General features: G+C 38.7%; 1 protein-coding gene across 3 annotated transcripts in view; it reads right to left on the reverse strand.

The window, feature by feature from the left end:
• Window positions 1-10,076: 10,076 nt before the first annotated feature.
• Window positions 10,077-19,885, reverse strand: part of LOC148018608 (ERAD-associated E3 ubiquitin-protein ligase HRD1B-like) — a 37,937-nt gene continuing 28,128 nt past the window's right edge. Inside the window, exons 2-8 of one of the 3 annotated variants that reach the window (XM_087661638.1) lie at window positions 12,189-12,365; window positions 11,939-12,088; window positions 11,620-11,870; window positions 11,270-11,459; window positions 10,814-11,141; window positions 10,546-10,694; window positions 10,077-10,447 (exon numbers count right to left, since the gene is read on the reverse strand). In XM_087661638.1, the coding sequence (XP_087517764.1) occupies window positions 10,548-10,694; window positions 10,814-11,141; window positions 11,270-11,459; window positions 11,620-11,870; window positions 11,939-12,088; window positions 12,189-12,365 (1,243 nt within the window). In that variant the 3' untranslated portion in view covers window positions 10,077-10,447; window positions 10,546-10,547. Of the gene's footprint in view, window positions 10,695-10,813; window positions 11,142-11,269; window positions 11,460-11,619; window positions 11,871-11,938; window positions 12,089-12,188; window positions 12,366-19,885 lie in introns of all 3 variants that reach the window. The other 2 variants (XM_087661636.1, XM_087661637.1) reach the window with 2 other exon arrangements.

Raw genomic sequence — 19,885 nt, forward strand, 5'->3', positions numbered from 1 at the left:
GGAACACTAACTGTGCGACTCTTTCATTTCCATATATATTTTGCTCATGAAAGTGTGCATATCAAATGTTTTATAAAGCTACAATGAGAATGTTTATATAGTTGTGCATATGTATATGTAACTTTAGATGATAAATGAGCTTTGGTTGCCACATTTAGTAGATAAGTTAGCAAGTTTTCTTAAATTGGCTCTAGAAAAAACCACACTATCATAATGGAGATTACTTGAAAGCATTGTATCATGCCTTAAACATCCATATGGAACACTTTGTGCAATGCTTTTAGCACTTTATGTGTTGCTTAAAAGCACTCTACGTAAATGTAAAATGGTTTATCTAAGGCTTAAAATCATTATGTCACACTTTGAATAAAACTTTAGCATGTGTGTGGTGCACTCTATGCAATGCATGAGAGGCGCGAAACAAGTACACTTTAAAAGGATGCACCACTTTTGAAGTTAAAACGATGTTTTAGATGAAACGATTCAGACATTTTAGATAACATCTAAAGGTTCCGTGGAGGGTTTTGTAGCTCTTACTAAATGAGAATAGATGTACGTATTAGGATTATGAGAATAAATAAAAGAAAGTGGAAGCCGTTTTTAACTTAAGTGTATACACAATGCACGCACTTTATGTCATAGTTTACACTATCATGTGTAGACATTGTGAGGGATGCTACGATAATCCTTGCGAAACTTGAGTTGTGTAGCCAATGTCATGGTATTATAATTGACTCATACACATTTGATGAAAGGGTGTATATATTTTGGACATTATCCTAGGTTCATGGAGAACTTGATAATTTTCACTAGTTGAAAACTTAGAAAAAGACCACGTTGTAGGTCTAGGTAATGTATTTCACCCTCTTTACTTTCCCACACTAAAATCCTTGGACAATATGTAAGTTTCTAGCAATAACTTTTCCATGTTCCTCTCTTCAATTACTTTTTTGGCAATCTCTTTAGTAGTTGTTCATTTAAGTGTATGAAGTTTGAAGTCTCTCATTGCCCACTTTAGCATTAATAGCAAAGTTATCTTTCACATCAAGAATGTTTCTAAATTAATCATGAGGAATGTATAGGTGGATGCATCCTCTTCCTATTTACAGGAAATATTATTATCAATAGGTTCCCAAAAGTGTGACCTAGTGAAATTATACAAGTTGTATATGGATTTTATGGAATTAACTTTCTACATATGTTTTGATTAACAACTCACCACAACTTATATATACTCCATCAGTGTAGGTAGATCAAAAGGTATTCGAGCAATTTTTTCTAGCGCCTCAATCAATCTATTTGTACCTCTATATCAAAAATAATAAATTTGAGAAAACAAAATTTCAAATGATCAATGAGGCCCTAGATTATTTAACTTACATCTTCACCTTTCCATGGGTTCCCTTTAATGAATTAATGAGATAACATTGTTTGTCAAAGTATAGTCTATCAAGCTCCAATGAGCCCTGAAAATAGTCATATATTAATAGTATAGTTTCCAAAAGAAAAAAATCTTATAGAATGAGATAGAATAGAAAAGGACTTACTCCTCATTGTATGGATCCAAAAGAAACTCTAAAGTCCTGAAGTCAATTGCATTCAACCAATGATCAAGTCCACTTGCATTTATATCATTCCTCCTTATATAATGGGAGTTTTGAAGAATCAAGCAATTGAATTTTTTACTATATATGGAAAGGGAATTCATGCAGTATTTTTGTCTCTCCTTTTATCCTTGAGGATCTGAATACACTCTAAGTCAAAGGTAATAATATATGCTCTCTTGCCTATGTCACAAGGCAAGAAACAATACACATTGAACTCTTCTAGATCAAGAGTTTCAAGGAGGTCAAATAGCTCATCTTCTAGTGATTTTACTTGCTCTTCTTCTTTTTCTCATGCCTTTTTCATCTTGCACTCCCTCCATTTCTCTACTTGTTTTTCTATAGCCTTTTCATGCAATCTTGTATCTTTTTCATGTGTAGTATCCTCAATCTTAGGATCCATATTTAGCTTTTTTTTCCTATATGATGGCACATTTAAAATATTATATATATTCTCATCTATAAGAGATACTTCTAAAATCTTAGAGAATTTGTATATTAGCCTTCTAAGGATGATCATATCCTTTTCCATGAGTGTCAATCTATGTGCATGGGTAGCATAGATGTAAGCATCCTAAAGAAACCCAATCAAAAAATCTTCGATAGCCTCCTAGATGTAGTTAAGAGCTAATCTTATCCAAGTAAAACTAATCACACTATGGTTATTGCAAATCTCCTTAACATGTCTTTTGAATGGTGTACCACATTGTTGAGAGCTTTCACCCTTCCTAATATCCCTTAGACATATACCTTACATTTATGTATTGATTCAATTATGGAGTATGAAAAGAAAGGTGTCTATAGAACACAAATCCATAGAGGTTCAAAAAAGAATTGGTATTGAAAACATGGGATATGAAGACAAACTAAAGCCTCCATTAAAGGAGAAGACAAAAAAACTCAATGAATCTTTATTACAACAAGAGCCTTTTTGAAGAAGTTGAAAACTCCAAGGTATGGAAGATATTTTCAGGATTTTTAGTAGGCTTAATACTAGAGTCTTATTGTGCTTAATAGATAGGTGATATAATATTTTTATATATTGACACCTTCAATTATTTTTGTTATCATGCAAATTTAAATTGAAGGTCCCCCACAATATTCTTAGAAAAGTCAAGGTCTCTAGACCATTGAAGCTTAGCAAAAGTCAAGGCCTTAGCCACTACAGTGATTGGATATGTTTTCAACAAAAGAACAAAGAATATAATTTTGGTGGAGAAGGAAGAAGCTATAAGAGTGTTTGGTTACATGCTTGGATACATGGATCTAGAGCTGGATACTTTGGAGTTCTTAGCTCTTATTTACTCTCCCACGTGAGAGATGCAAATGATTTGAAGCTCCTCCAAGGCTACAAAAAATAAGAGTTTTTGAAATATAGAGGCATTATTAAGTGGGATGAAACCAAAGATTCCTTTAAAAAGAATCACATTGAAATATATCAAAGAGTCAAGGGTTTCTTAAAACTCATTATTTACCCTCTGTTTTCTTAATTTGTAGCCATTATAAACATCTTTGCTTTGCATAAGAGTGCAAATATCCCTCTTTCTTCTTTTGGGTAACCATTTGTATAGGTTTTGTCAAAGATACTATATTACATTATGTGGTTGTGCTATTAAGCTTGATTTTGTGCCAAATTTATCTATAGCACCATTGAAACACATCTAACAAACTATTTGCTTCGATTCTTCTTGTGTATCTAAAGTATTTTGCCCTTGCTTGTTGATAATGTGATTTTTCCATGCCATGGATTGATCAAATAGATCTTCCATATTTTTTAATGAAATATGGGGCATGATTGTACAAAATGATCTACATAATCATAGAAAGCTAATTAAAAATCTTGTATAAGTTAGACAATGAAGACACATAAAAGTGCAAACTTCTTGCCATATAGTGAGTGAAGTACTAATTACCCCAAGCTTCTGTCATTGCCTTTTTTAAAAGGTTCAAATGGTCCTTGAAGTCCTTAAGATCATCATCTTTCCATTCACTTTTAGCACAATAAAGAAATATTTATTCTAGTATTTTTCAAACTTTAGCTTTTCTATTCTGAGCTTGTCCATTAGTAGCATGATCCTTAACTACATTATGCAGGGATTTCCATTAATTGTATTTGATGGTTGAGCCACTTTAAGTTTATCTTGCCAAGTCTTCATGGAAAACCCAAGAACCTTCTAATCTTCACCCCACCAATAGATGGATTTTTGAAAACGCAATTTTCATCCTTGGATCGACTTCTGAGGATCTAGTTTAGATAAAACTTGCTTCATCTTCATTATAGCATCATCTTTAGCTAATAAGGGCTTTAGCTTCCAATCAAAGCCTACGTAATATAAACAAGCTTTTAAATTATTATGCAAAGTGTATGAAGTGTATAAATGTGAGCATTGGTCGAAGGAAAGTATAAAGCTTGCTTGAAGTATGGGTCTTTGATGTGCCTCGAGGGAGCTCTATTTTAGTTGCTTGAGTTCAACTCTACAGCTAGAGACATGCAATACAAGAAAAGATATCTAGAGTTTGATCTTGTTTGCACATTGTACATGCATTTGAGTGTCTTCAAGTCACCAATTGTGTTCAAATTGAACACTAAATAATATTGAATCATTGTAATTACTTGATGAAAGTAATCTATTCATTAAGCTAATAAAGATGCTCTTTAATTTTGTACACTTCAAAATCTCAATTTTATCAAGTTTAATCACAAACATGGCTGCTCCTTGAGTCTCTTCTAGAGATAAATCATAGAATTTGATCATTAAAAATTGTAGGATGGGCAAGTCAAGAAAAATTTTATCAAATTCATTATATAGAATCTCTTTTTTCTTGCTCTTGAACCTACCTTTGATATGAAAATGCTCACCCAAAACTTCTATTACTTTACCACTAACTATTTATGTAATAGTATTCACTAGAGATATCCATGGAAGTAAATTGTGTACCTAACCCTATTTCATATTTGATTGCATTAGCTGAAAATTTTGGGTATATGCATCTCAATTAATACCGATACTATCCAAAGTCTTTTACACTAACTTACTATCTAAAGTATGATGCTTAATGAAAGAATCCAAGCATTGTCTTTTGCTTTTATATTTCTTCCTCTCAAGAATATGATTTGGGATTAAGAAAGGCAAAAGATGATAACAAAATTGAGATGCCTTTGAAGCATCTCTCTCACTTACATTTGGCTAAAGAAGAGACCTAAACAATATCAATATCACAAATCAAATACAATAATAAACAAAGTCATAATTAATATTTTCGAAGTAAACGGTGTACCTTACTACTTGGATTCTTTTGCTAGAGCCACCTCCTTCTTCTTTGAGATTCTCAATATTTCTAAGTTCATTATTGGTTTCGAAGGTCTAAAAGAGTTTATTTTCATTTATATGCTTTGATACATTTCTCTAAAAAGAAGGGATCTTCTATTTACAATCCTATAGTGTTTGCAACAACTCATCTCTATGCTTTGTTAATGAATTATGCTTCAATCTAAGAATATTTTTCTATACAACAAGATTAAGTGCATAACCTAAAAATCCATTGTGAGCTATTATAGAAAGGAGGAGTGTTATTTTTTATGGGATCTTTGGGAATAACCTTCCATCCAACCAAAGATTAAGATTTTTCTTTCCTTCAAAACTAACCACATGTTTCATGGATGCTAAAAATTGTTGGGTTTTTTTCTTTTCTTGATTGGTTATACTCACTTTCTGTCTCAAAGTGAAGATGATAGAAAGTACTGTTGAAACATTTGTATGTGCATATGCAAAAAGAAGAATCCCAAGGAATGCTACCACTTTAGAAGGAAAGGACACATCAGCACAAAGTGCATATTGAAACACCTATATAAATGCAATCATTGTAAGAAGATTGGACATCATGAAGATGAATGCAGATTCAAAAAGTAATCAAACTTCATGGAGGAAACTAGCCAAGACAAAAAGACAAAAGGGCACCATTTTTTAAGACAAGAAGACCCAAATACCTAAAGACAAAGAGCTTGACCACCCACTAGCAGTAGCCATAGAATGCACTTACTGAGGGGGATACAATCAATCATCCAATGTAACTAATATACTCATCCACCTGACCACCTTGTAGTAGCCGAATAAGGCACCAATGGAGGTGTTGAAATATTTATATGTGCATATGCAAAAGTTGTGCCTTCTTTGTATGCAACATAATATGAACTGAACCTCAAAGTGTGGAGAGATGAGGATGTTGAGTTGGATGGATATGGATATGAGGTGGCAAGCCAAATTGAACTCAATACAATGTATCAAATGTTCTCATGTGCCTATTTAAAGAGACAAGCTCTATACAATGGAATATGTGGTTTTCTTTGCTCTCTCAAATCGATGGCCTATCTTGTCTATGAGCCTCCATGAATCTCTTCTCCTTTCAAGTTCTTTTACCATTGCAACAAAGATCATTGGATGATTGATCCATAGCTATCTGAAGCTTTGAATGGAAAATTTTTGAGAAATTGAAAATGAAGAAAAATGTGGAAGAAACTAATAAGGAAGAGGAGAATAAGGATGGAGAAAGATAATTGAATGTCGAAAAACAATTCAAATTGAATCTTCTCTTTCACTTTTATGAGGAGAAGGTAGGATCTTCATTAAGTAAATTATTGTCACTTTATTGTAGCCTAGATTTCTAGGCTTGATGTAAGACACAAAAACATTATAATATTAATTTTTAATATTTTTAGATATTTGTATTTATCAAAATATAAAAATTTTAAAAACCATAAAATGATTTTTATACCCTAAAATATTTTCTCTCTCTAGGATCTCTTACAAGGCATTTTCGAGACCTCAAATCTCCCCTTATGATTTCTCCAAATCTCAAGGTGAATTGACTAGTTGACTTTACTAATAGTAGGTGTTTCCATGTCTTCATTTTGTGATCTACAAATTTCCTCAAACACCTTTTCCAAAATTCCAACTTTTCTACACCACAAGTATTATAAGTTAGCATTTGTATTGGTGGAAGGTGCTACCTACCACTAGTTTTGAGACACTATCTAACCACCCACATTATGTTGATAATTGCTTGAGAAGCCTTTAGTCCCCTTTAATTCATAGCTCATAATCACAATTCAACATATACAATGTCAAATTTCACCATGAAGACAAAATTATTGAAGATGCAAACTACTCAATGCATATTGAGAAAGATCACTTGGATATTCGGATGCAACAAGTATATCTTTCCTTTAGCTTACACAACAGACAGTTATGGATACTCTTAAGAGTTTTTGAATGTTTATATTTGGGTGGGCATCCTTGAATCTTTTCAAGAGCTCAACCTAGGTTATCATAACAATTGTCAAGAATAAGTTGGAAACTTGCGCTCATGTACAAGCATTTGGTGATATTTCATGTATAGGTGTGCCCCCCCCCCCCTTCTTCTTTTTTTCTACGCATTCCTCATTTTCATGCATAGATGTATCCTTTTTTTTTCTATGCATTCATCATTTTCATAAAGCACGCACACAATGGTCCTAGAGAGTGGCAAGAAATCATTGAATCAATAAATGCAATTCATACTACTACAAATTGCAACACTGCCAACTAAAAAGTATTGCATACTTTAGAAAATTCTCTATAATGATTTTAAGCAGTACTTAGTATATAATATGAAGAAACTCACATATCCCTCTTCAAAGATGAGTGTGGAAGAAGTTATGGAAGAGTCTCTCTTCTTATGATTGAGTTCATTCCTCTAGTTTGTAGATCAAAATCAGTTATCACATCTTTGCAAATGTTGATTTTCGTTTTCTCATCAACAATAGGGTTTTCATCTTGCATAAAACATGCATGACTCTTTGGTTGCTCCTTTTTTCTTAAACCTTGAATTCCTTGATGGTATTCTTTGGTGCTATTAGTTGTACAAGCTACACATCCATCTCTTGACTAAGATATATCTTATAGGTGCAACTGCATTGCCACCAATCCACATGATTTATGCTACATCTCCATGAACTTGAAATTGCCCTCCAAGGTTCAATTGCATGTCCTCCATAATGCTCTATAGGTTACGATGAATGTCTTTAAGACTTGTGAGGACCATAGAGTTATCCCCTTAAGAATAAAATTTCATTTTGATACTCCAAAACAATATCTAGAAAACAAAGCCAATAGCAGATGCCACATTCTCTCTCTCTCTCTCTCTCTCTCTCTCTCTCTCTCTCTCTCTCTCTCTCTCTCTCTCTCTCTCTCTCTCTCTCTCTCTCTCTCTCTCTCTCTCTCTCTCATATTACATGAAAACATGAAAATTTGTCAAATTTTCACTTATTTTGTAGCTAAGAAACCATACTAAATAGTGATATCCACCTTAACATGTTTTCCATCAAAGTGCCATCCAATTCCTTGGGTGTTCCATGGTAAGTTGGTACAAATATAAGGATATTTGTTATAAACCGACGGTTAATGATACCTTTGGAAAATTTATATATTATAGATTTATCACACAAAATAGATAAATAAAAGAAAGCTATCAACGAAAAGCTAGATCTCGCTAGGTTGGTACATTTAATAGACAAAGAACTTCCAACAAGTTTATTTAATATCTAAGTCTATACAAGACATGTTATCCAAGGAAATAACTTGCTAGCATTGCAAGCATGTGTACCTTATGCCTCATACTTGGGTAACAAGAGTGCAACAATTGGATAGACCAAGGATATATCAAGCATCCAAGATTGAGAGACTCCAAGGCTTATTTTCAAGAGAGCAAACCAAGATGTTGAAGACACGAGCTAAGATGAATTTTCAAATTTTTTGTTGAAATTTTTCACATTCTTTGTTAAGTTCAATCTTTGTTTGCTTGAATTCTTGGATTGGAGTGGAGTGGGCAAAGAAAGTGAGAGAGTAGGGGGTAAACCAACCTAGATGAGAGGTAGCTTAACCAAGAGAGTAAAATCTCTTTAAGGAATAAGTTCATCAAGCTCTCTCCGTTAAGCGTGGATGCATCAACACCACTCATTACATGTCATTTGAAAGGTAAATTGGCACATCAAAGTTTTTTATCCATGTTTCAACTATCTTAACAAATCATAAATGGTTACTCCCATCTCATTATTCTCCTCTAGCAAAATCTCGACTAAGTTTTAATAACAAGCTGCCAAAGCTTCCCTCTCCTCATCAGTGCAAATTCCACAAAATTGTGAACACATCTCACAATAAACAATGTCTTGGTATTATTGAGCCATATAGACCATTGAGCTCCTTAATTCCTCCAATTATCACTTGTCTAGACACTCCAACCATATTTAGACTACCTTTCACACTAAAAATTCATCCTAGGAATTAAAAGTTATCATTACATGGCCATGTTAAAAGCATCTCTAATGTATATGTAACAAATCCTCATGTTGCATGTCCAACATGCTGTTTCTTATGACCTAACCTTGAAATTCAAAGAATATATGATTTACTTACATGTCCATTTACGTTCTATAACACTCATATCTAAGACATGTACTACTTTATGTAATATAACTTTCTTAGATCCTAACATCTGAATTACTACCATTGGATTAGAATCCTAGGCATAGACAGTATCACAAGCTTGTATTTGAATTGAAACTTCAAAGAGAAACATAACCTCCACCGATTAATTTTTTTCAAAAAAATGAGCACGCTCAATTTAAGATTTTTATACACAGGTGTTTACATGTTCTAAGCCTCATCATTTGTATGGAGATTTTACTCTCCTTTTGGAGGTAAATTGTAACCAGAACCAAACGTATGGATAAATATGAAATTCATCTACCCATATAAAATTATATGGCTCTCGGTCAAGAACTGGGACTATTATGGTTATAACTGGCTACATACACTTCAAAACCCATATCTTAACGGTGGTAGTGCAATGTTATACCTGTGAGCATGAGATAGGCATATACTTGCGATATGAAATCATATCTCAGCTGTTTTTTTGTGTTTGAACCTTACATCTTCATATGCTGCAAAATTCTTTTCTATGTTTTAGTTATGAACAATTAAAAGTTCAAATTATAAGGTTACAAAAAGTAAGCTTTCCTGAGTACATAGCTTTGGGTAGACCTCAGATAGAGATGATACATATACGTACTTTCAATTTTAGAGTAGCAGCTTAGCTGTGGCAAATTTGTTATCTACTAACACGGCTAATAAGATTTGTATCATTTAGAAAATGAGCCAACAAAGAACAACCATTTAGTTCCACAGACTCTTCAGTCTCCTTGAATGGGCTCAACTCTTTAGAGAATCAAACAAAAGAGCTTGTTTATAGCCCTATTTTGATGGAAAATCTTAGAGCTCATTCATAACTATTTTGATGGAAAATCCTTTTTCCCCTCCACAGAAGCAGCCTTTTTGGTGCACATGCAGTACATCAATGTGACGAAACCATGGTACCATATTGAAAATCATACCATGGTATCAATCTTTGCAATATATTGCAGTGAATGCAAACAAATAAGTGACAAAATAGGACTTGACATTAATCATGCTTCATTGACCATTTTCAGTTCATACATTTACATCTGGAACAGAAGGAATAAGCTTGCTTCCAGTTAGATCTTAATCAGCTGCATTCAAGCTGCCCTTATTACTTTCTTCTTGCGCCTGTTTTCAAGTGGCCACTCAGCTTTTCGAGGTGTATTCCTCATCTTGTCTGCCTAAGACCAATCAATCTCGAACTTCTCGCAACATTTCTAAGGTCTCTTTTTTACACAACAGCAGCATCAGGAAAAACTGCAGGTCACCAAATGACATTGGCTTGCTTCTTGGGCATTTGTATGCTCCAAATCTCAGCTTCAACCACATTTTTTTCATGAAGTCATCTCACTGGTTAAGAAACTAATCAGGGCCAGTGTCATCTTTAGAGAGAGAGAAAGACAAAAGCAAGCTTCACAAGACACACTAAAAATAAGAGGTTGACTCACTTTCACTCCTCAGACATTGGAGCCTTCCCTTTGGAGTCTGCCTCTGATGGAACACCTCCATCAGCAGATTCCCTTTCTTTATGATCGCCCTTTTCCAGGTTTATCTGACTCTGTAGATCAACCACCTTCTTTAGCCTGCGTTCTAACATCTGCATGCATCCAAAGATAAGAGGGTGGTAGGAGCATCTAGTTATTCCCTTACAGTAATGTTACTTAAAAAACCCCAAACAGCTCAATCTCCAAAAGAGCAAACAATCAGTTGACTTACAGCTATGCTTTCCTGCAGTTGTTTTTGCTGAATTTCCAATGATGTCAGCATCGATGGTTGACTAGATGAAGCTTCAGCTTTTGGGTTCTGTTCGGCACCGGCTTGTTCAAACATGACAGGACTGTAAGCGCCATTCAACAGCCCAGGCATGATGGCATATGGTAGGACATAAGGACCTTGCTGAAATCTTTGGGCACTAGTTGAACCTCCATTCTCTTGCCCAAGAGGATCTGAATGGCCAGCCTCCCTTTCACCTTCAGCATTCAGCCTGTGTCCAAGAAATGGTGCCAGATATGCTTGTGGCACAAAGTACACATACATAGGATACCTGAAGAAAAACAAACACATCGAGCTAGTAAGATGCAGGTATATTCCCCAACTTTCATGCAACAAACAGATGGAACTTGCAAGGAAAATACAGTTGAGAACACCTGCTACCAACATGAGATTACATACCCAAAGTATTCTCTCCCATTCATAGCAGGGTACACGTATGATGAATTGTACTGTGAAGCAGCAGCTGCTGCAGCTTGCCACCAAGCCTCTGACATATTATAGAATCCCCCAGATATGGTGCCTCTAGACACTTGGCCCTGTTGGTGGTGTTGCATATTCATGCCATGTAAATGAGATGTACCATCCTGCCCTGCTTGCAATAAATTAGCCATAAAAAGCAAGAAACTCACTACCTTAGTTGGGTAATAATTGCTAATCAAGAGTACACATAGCTAAGTATTCTTCCTCACTACCTTAGTTGAGTAAGAATTGCTAATCAAGAGTACACATAGCTCAGTAAAATTAAGTACCAGGTAGCAAAGGGGGCGGCTGTAGCTGTTGCTGCTGAGGCTGCTGCTGAGGTTGTAATGGAGCTGCTGCAACCTCCCCACCAGCTGCAGCTTGGCTGCCTTCAGGTACGAGAACTGGAGATCTACATGTGGGGCAGGTTTGTTGCCTTTCCAACCAAGATCGAAGACAATGAACATGGAAAAGATGCCCACAAGGTAGCTTCTTTGCTGCAACCATCTCCTCGCGACAAATGATGCATGTGGCATCACTCCTGGGAAGTAGGATATCTCAAAAACATGACAGAAAAACCAGGCCAACAACTATAATTACTTGCCTTACCTGCCAAGTTCTTCAGGAGTTGCATCTGGAAATCGATCATTCATATTCGATGTTATCTTCCGATAGCGAACAAAATCTGCAACTCTTGATTTGAAGTTGCGGAAAGTCTCATAAAGTTCCCGAACAAGATGCAGTGGCAGACCATAGTTTCTGGATTGACCAATCCATGAGACACTGAACCAGCAACTCAAACTAGTACACTTGAAGGCATCTTTCAACAAAGTTATTTAGAGCTTGTATGCATACTTACATAAATATGACGAGAAAGAAGAACAAGTACATGGAGAGATGAAGAAGATCCCGCACAAGCTCCAGATAAAAAGTGAACACTGCTTTGTTTTCCCATTGCCCCTCCAGAAGCATATCACAGACGTAGAATGCATACTTTAAAAATATAGCAATTGTGGAAGTTGCCAATATCATGTACCTGAAATATTTTCAAGTTCATTGAAAATAAATTATATGCTTTTTCAAGCAGTCCAGGCTAGTCGACAACTTGGCCATTTTTAACTACTACATCCAGACATATACATTAATAAAAAAGGTCAAAACTTCTGACCTTCTTTGATACAAATCTTTTCTTCTTTCTTTCTTTCTTCTGTGGGGTGTGTGTGGCAGTGAGTGGGTGGTGGTGTGTTTGTTTTTTTTTTTTGGGGGGGAGAGAGAGAGAGAGAGAGAGAGAGAGTGTGTGTGTGTGTGTGTGTGTGTGTGTGAACACAAGACTGAGCAAGAGTGGGCAGCTGTCCTGCACTCAAAAGATGCAAGTACTAGAATGATAGAATGAAAATACAATAGGTCAAATAAGTTGACCTATCCCTAACTTGAGTTACACTAACTCTAGAAGCAATGACACAACTTGTTAACTTGTGTGTCCACAGCAGACACTAAAACATTGGACACTGCCCATAATTGACCAATTCCAATGCCAATGTGATGAAATACAAGGAGTAAATCAATCATCAAAAGGTAGTAAGTTCAAGGATTTTCGAAATTCCTCAAACTTTTCACGTGATAGTGCCTTGGTGAAAATAGTTGCAACATTCTCATGTGTGGGGATGTAGATCATGCTAATCTCCCTTGCATGTGATCTCTCTCTGACATAGTGACAATGTATCTCAATGTGTTTCATACAAGCATGAAACACAAGATTCCGTGCCTACTACAATAGCACTTTGACTGTCAGAAAGAATAGGATTGGGTCCCTCCAAATGAACATGAAGATCAGCCAATACATGGCACAACCAAACACATTCAATGATCATTGTGAAAGCTGCCATGTACTCAGCTTCACAATATGAGATAGTCATAGTAGGTTGCTTCTTGCTTAGCCAAGAAATGCATGACTAACCTAGAAAGAAACAATGTCCACTAGTAGACTACCTCGTGTCATGATCACTAGCCCAATCTACCTTCATAAGATTCATTATGGGATCTTTGCAGCACCACCTATTTGACCACACTGATATGGATTAAGTCTCTCCTTGATCAAACACAGGTTGTAGATGTAGGGGCTATTCTAAGTGCAACTAACAACAAGGAAGATGAAGAAAACACATCACCCTCCTCTTTTGTACCATAAACACAAGAAAACTCTTACCTAATGATGGGACCTACTAGTTAGAACAGTAGACAAACTCCTCTTCGAAGAAGCTCTAGCTACCACGTGTGGCTCTAATACCATGTGAGCGTGCAACAAAAAGGAAAGGGAAAGTAAACACAAAGAGGAGGAGATTGAATGAACACGAGAGAGAGGGAACAAACTAACTACAATGGTTGAAAGATACAAGGCTACAGTGGTCAACCCCAACACGCAGCACTAGCATCAATGTAGGCGCAAGAGGATAGCATGGGGATGAAAGAGAATGAGAAGGACTGGCTGAATGATCACAATGATGCGATGAATGAATGAGAGGGCAGGCCACCAATAAATAGGCAAACTGGAGTCAAGTAGTAATAAAGTGACCAATCCCATAAAGTGGATGCCTAGGACAGCCTATAGTGCCCGAAAAGAAATGCACTGATATACCCTCCATCTAAAGCGCCTAAAGCACATAAAATGACTCACAAAGACAATGTCAGAGCTCTTAATGTCCTCATCTGACTCATGCAACAATATGATGGAGTTTGGGGCCTAAAGCAAGTAGAATTGGGCAAAAGCCTCAAAATTTGCAGCAGATTGAATATGAAATTACAGAGATTTTGAGAGAATTTTTACCCAAATGTCGCCTTGTGTCACATTGGATGTTGAATTAAGCCTCAAATGTGATGAGTTCCAACAAGATTTGCAAGGCCCCAAAATATTTCCAAAAATGAAAGGGAGATTTGAAGAATTTCACGCTAATGATGCTTGATGTTGCATCAAACATGAAATTAGGCCTCAATTTGGATGAATCAGACAGAAATTGACAAAAGTCCCACATTTGCCAACAAAATTAAAGGGAAATTTAAGGCATATGGTGAAAAACCCCAAAAATGACGATCGTTGGTGACAAATTTTCAGAATTTTGATGAAGATTTTCTTCAAATTGATGAAAAGCCCCAAACTTTTTGCCACAATGGAGCCCAATTGGGTGAATTTGATTAAAACCCCCAATTTTAACCCAATTGGTGCTTGGAAAGGGAAGACATGAAAACATGGACTTGTTGGTAAAGAAGTGAATCAATGACTAGCATCAAGGGTGTCAAGCTAGTGGAGCTTGACTAATGTGGCAGCCGAGCAAGTGGGAATGTGGTCTGGGGACCATGTTGGTGGCTTGGCAAGCTTGAGGATGCAATGGCATGAACTGAACAATGGTACATCATGTGGTCAATGGGATGGTGCATATGGATGTTGTCAACACGACAAGGGACACCTATTGTGACATCATCTTTGTAAGACGATGACCTCTTTTTTAACAATGTCGTGATGTGGCGCTTTCAAAGGGGACAAGTTGGCGATTGGAAAGTGTGTGGAGTGAAAGACAATAGACGTAACATGCTCGATAAGGGGGGCCACTTGCTACGCAATAGGGTGCTCCTTAGTCGAGCACAAATCCAAGTAGTATTGTTGGAGTGTAGAATGGCATGCAAGTGATACACACAATGGCCCAAAGCATGTCTGTGGATTCCAATAGCCTCCTATGTGATGCTATCACTAGGTGACAAGCAGCTGAGAGGTGCACTAAACTTGGGAATTGTCTGAACTAAGGATGGTAGCAACCAATCTGGGCAATGTTAGTTCTAGTTGAGGCAACGACTAGGGTGGATGTTGGAGACTACATGGACAGCGATGCACCAAGTGGCAAGGGGTTGTTCATGGCAATCTTGCGGTAGAGCCACCAAATGGCAGCAACAATGGCAACATGGTGAGGTGCAACCATTGGCAGCCACTCATTGGAGTTGATAGAAGCCAACGCAATGTTGAGCTAAAATATGCATTACTTGTTGATTAGCCTCTTAAACAGCCCCAAAACACACTAAGAATACAGAGTAAAACCCTAAAACAGGGAGCGGTTCAAGAGAGTTCACTGGAAACCCAAAAACGAGAAGCAGTTTGAGAGAGTTTAGTGGAAACCCTAATTTTTGGGGCGCCCTTCCACATCTATAAATAGACAGGCTGCGCCCATTCAGTGATCATCCTTATTTGCAGGTTACACCAGCCCACACACCCTCTGCTGCTGTTAGCGCCCAGTTTCCAACCTACAGCCTGCCTCCATCTGTTGTCTGGCCATCATCGACTACAGCCACATTATCTTCAGCCTGTCCATTGCTGTAGGCAACAGCTCTCAGCTGCTGGCGACTGCTCCAGACTGCTGTTCAGCCTGCTGTCCATCATCTCCAAGGTCAGCCAACCTGCGTTTTCAGCATTGCAAGCCCTAACACTCTCAAACACTATTTCAGCCTGCTGTTTACAGCAGACTGTGCACAGTTTCCAGCCTCCGATCAATGGTGCACTACTGCATTTACCAGTTTCCAACCTCCAGACTGCTGCGTTTTGGTGACCAACCTGCTACCATTCACTATTTAGCACTCCTACACTCTGACTGGTGGTCACAGACTTGGGATCTATCTTCGGTGGACGTCACACTCCGACATTGCTCTGCCCTTGAGCACACTGTATACTCTTACATTCATTTACAGCATTCCTTCACTTCAGAGTTGTGTTCTCCCTCTCCCTTCTTCTGTTTGTGTTTGAGTTTTTGTGTTTGAGTTTTGAGTTTTGCGTTTAGGGTTTGAGTTTTGCCCTCTGTGTTTGTGTCTGTCTCTTTGTGTTTCTGTCGTGGTCGTGCGTTCTGTGTGTCCTCAGTGCAAACCCTAGTAGTTTCCTTCACATGGTATCAGAGTCCGTGCTCTTGTAAAGAGTATCTTGCGGATATTGTGGAGAGCTAGTCTTTGTGCAAGGCACACAATACGACTCGTAACCGAATCACAATGTCCCAGACACCTTCTTCTCCAGTTACTATGATGTCTTATCAGGCTTCTCCATCATTGGAGGCCCTAAGACGGCGTTATGGACTCGGTGAGGACGACACTCCACCTTCACCAGATTTCACTAACATGATAGAGGACTTTGAGGAGTACTATCGCAATAAGTATGGTGATGTTTACACCCCTCCTACCAGTTTTGCTACCACATCTGGACTGGTTGGTGAGGCTGGCCACCTCTCCGATCATGGAGGACATACAGCATTCGAAACGTTTGGCAATCCATCTTCATCATCTCAGCCAGGTCCAATGTCAAGTTTGTACAATTCTTTTGTGTTGCATGAATCAAAACCCTCGCCTGTTTCTTCTTTTGAGCTACAAGATCCGGATGGCTTTGCGTATGTGAACTTCAATAGAGGGCGCTCACGAAGCAGACGAAATTCAGATACATCTACAGCTTCCGTTTCATTTGAGCATATCACACACACTTCTCACTTCCCTCCCATCCCACCCTCTTCTATATCACACCTCTCATCATCTTTCCAAAACCTTGGATTACACTTCACATCTGCATCACACACCCTAGGGTTTGGAACTTCCATCTCCGCTCCTAGCACCTTTTCCTTCTCCGCCCCATTCTCTACCTCTTTGCACCATGGTACTTCATTAGGGCGAACGCCACCCTTTAACACAGTGCCTCTCACCTTTCAGCACATGAGCACACCCATATCTCCTGGGACAACTGTGATAGGCATCCACCTCACTATCCCCAGCTTCACATCTCCCATGACCACTCATACGCCTCAGCTTATGGTGCGTCTTCACACTCTCTTTGGGTTACACCTACGCAAGGATTCCCCTCTTCTTCTTCCCGTGTTCCCATCCCACCTCCTTGGGTTCCTCATGTGGCTACCATGCCCATGCCTAGTCAACCCATCCCTACCTATGGACCCACCTTGCACACTACACACATGCCTAGTAGGCACTCTGGGACCCATTCCCAAGTGTACTCCACTCCCCCATCCTATCCACATTATACTTTTTCACACTATCCATCTCCGAGCACTATCACTCCAGTTGCAACGGCCACGAATACCTTCACGGATAAGACACGTTTTAACAGGTCGAATTTCATCACTTGTGGTCTAATTTCATGCAACAAGTGCGTTGGAGTCACCTTCTCGACCGCTATGCTGCTCGTGATCGTACTTGGCGCATCAATCTCGACTTTGAGCTTCAAGAGTTCTCTATTAAGGAAGGGGATGATCTGAAAGTCAAGCTCCCTAAAAATAGGTGGTTACTTGTTCGCCACTATTGGCTCTCCAAAGTCAAATGACGATCAGGTTACATTCTTCTTGAATGAGTTGCATGACAAGTATTTCAATTTCATTCAACACATCATCTCCCAACCTAGATTGCCAACCTTCTACGAGTTTGAGTGACAGTTCTTGCATTACGCAAGACTGTACGATCAAGTCCACAAAAAATCCTCATCACAGCCTTATTCAGAGCAAAGGGGGGTGGTTGCCTCTTCTTCGGGAGGGACAACCACTAGTGGCAAAAACTCGCTAGATGCGAAGGCAAGCCAATCAAAGGGTGACTCCTCTTCCTCACATGGAACCAAAGAATCTAGACCTATCTGGTAACAACTCCCTAAAAAAAACCGGTTTTGCACACACTGCTAGAGAGCAGGCCATGTAGACGAGGAGTGTCGCTCCAAGGCCCAAGGTCTTCCACCTAAAAAGCCTCAGCAAACCGCTGCAACTGCACAGTCCAATGGGGCTACACCCTCCGCTCCGGCTTCATCTGCTCCTTCAGCACCCGTTGTTGTTGTTGTTGGACATGTGGCTTGAGTACAACCTCAACAGCCCATCTCTTTCACTACCCCTGAGGGATTGGCTGATTGGTCTACTAATTCCGATCCTGTTGTACTTCATGCATCTATCTCACATTCCTCCCCACCTTGTCAGGCGTTCCCTTGGCAGAGCCATGCTACTCGACGTACGCAATGGTGGCCATCTTCTTAGACTAGCATGACTCTAGGTCCTTTCAAATACCCTAGGTCAGTCTAGCATTCATTTTTCGCACTCTTAAAGTCGGACCCATAGGATTCATTATCCTTAGTTTTTCCATTTTTTTGTCTTCCGCTACATTTACTCACACACATGCACATTCATTGCATTTATTTCAGCTAGATTTTCTTTCTGTTCTGTTTTGCTTTGGAGCATCTCACCACTAACCTCTGTGTTTGCAAATTCTCATCTCTTTTGAAGGGCTTTTTCTTTCAGTGTAGAGCTAACTTGCAAATTGCTTTGATCCTTCCTAGACTAGAGACGTGGAGATGCGCACCGTTCCTTTTATGGTTTCATCATCCTAGGAGTGCTTGCTCTTCTTCCAACATGGCGGTTTCCCCTCCCAAGACAGATCGTGCAACATCTCTCTCGATGCTATCATGGCGATGACTTCTACCTTGCTCTTATAGCGGGGTGCTTCATCCACTTCATCTTCTTTCATTCCTTATGATTCTTGCCACCATATGAAGACTTGACATTAGGCTCCTCTTCCTTCTTCAACATCTACATCCAGGTTGAGACGGGGTTCCTACCCTTCTTGGTATTCTACAGGCTTCAACACTTTGTCTTCGACATTGGCTTCTTCCCCCTGTTGTACCTTACCCTTTGCATTGCATAATTGCATCATCCTTGTACTAGGGCGCTTGGGGAAGTGAACAATTTTCCCACGAGGGACACTATCCAAGTGGGCACCTGCTGCATGAGCATTCTTCAGCATATAGCATACTTTGCATCTCATTGTACACAGCACCACTTGCGCGGGTCCTAAGTTGTTTCCACCGGTGGCTGTTGTTACCACATCACCATCCTTCTTCATCACATGGATACCTCATCACCTATTTTTCCTCGTCGTCGACACCCTGAGTGGATGGGTTAGCTTGTACTATTTTGTGATGTGTTGGGTGTACCCTCCCTACTCCCGTCTTCTGGGTCACTTTTACTCAATCGGCCGCATCCCATCAAATTTACTTCACTTATTCAACAAAAAAAAAAAAAAAAATCCATGTAGTTCAATCCGCCTTTGTAGGGCTTGGTAGGCCATTGGGCAGCCGACTTGCACCCTTTGTCCAATGCCTTGTCCTCTCTAGGGTGCCTACTTGGATTCCCTTGGTAAGATAACCATCGCCTCTGTAGTCTTGGTAGGCCACTGAGCAACTGACATGCACCCTTTGTCCGATGCCTTGGCTGCTTTGGGGTGGGACGCCTTGGGGTACATAAACATCACAATGGCTTGCCTAACCTTTCAGCTCAATTTTAGGCCTGAGAGGGGGTGTTGAGCTAAAATATACATTACTTGCTGATTAGCCTCTTAAACAGCCCCAAAACACACTAAAAATGCTCTTTTAGAGTAAAACCCTAAAACGGGGAGCGGTTCGAGAGAGTTCAGTGGAAACCCTAAAACGAGAAGCGATTCGAGAGAGTTTAGTGAAAACCCTAATTTTTTGGGACGCCCTTCCACATCTATAAATAG

Source organism: Lygodium microphyllum, chromosome 21, assembly GCF_053477565.2.
Source record: "Lygodium microphyllum isolate KBCC chromosome 21, Lygodium_microphyllum_v1.1.10, whole genome shotgun sequence".
Classification (NCBI taxonomy): Eukaryota; Viridiplantae; Streptophyta; class Polypodiopsida; order Schizaeales; family Lygodiaceae; genus Lygodium; species Lygodium microphyllum.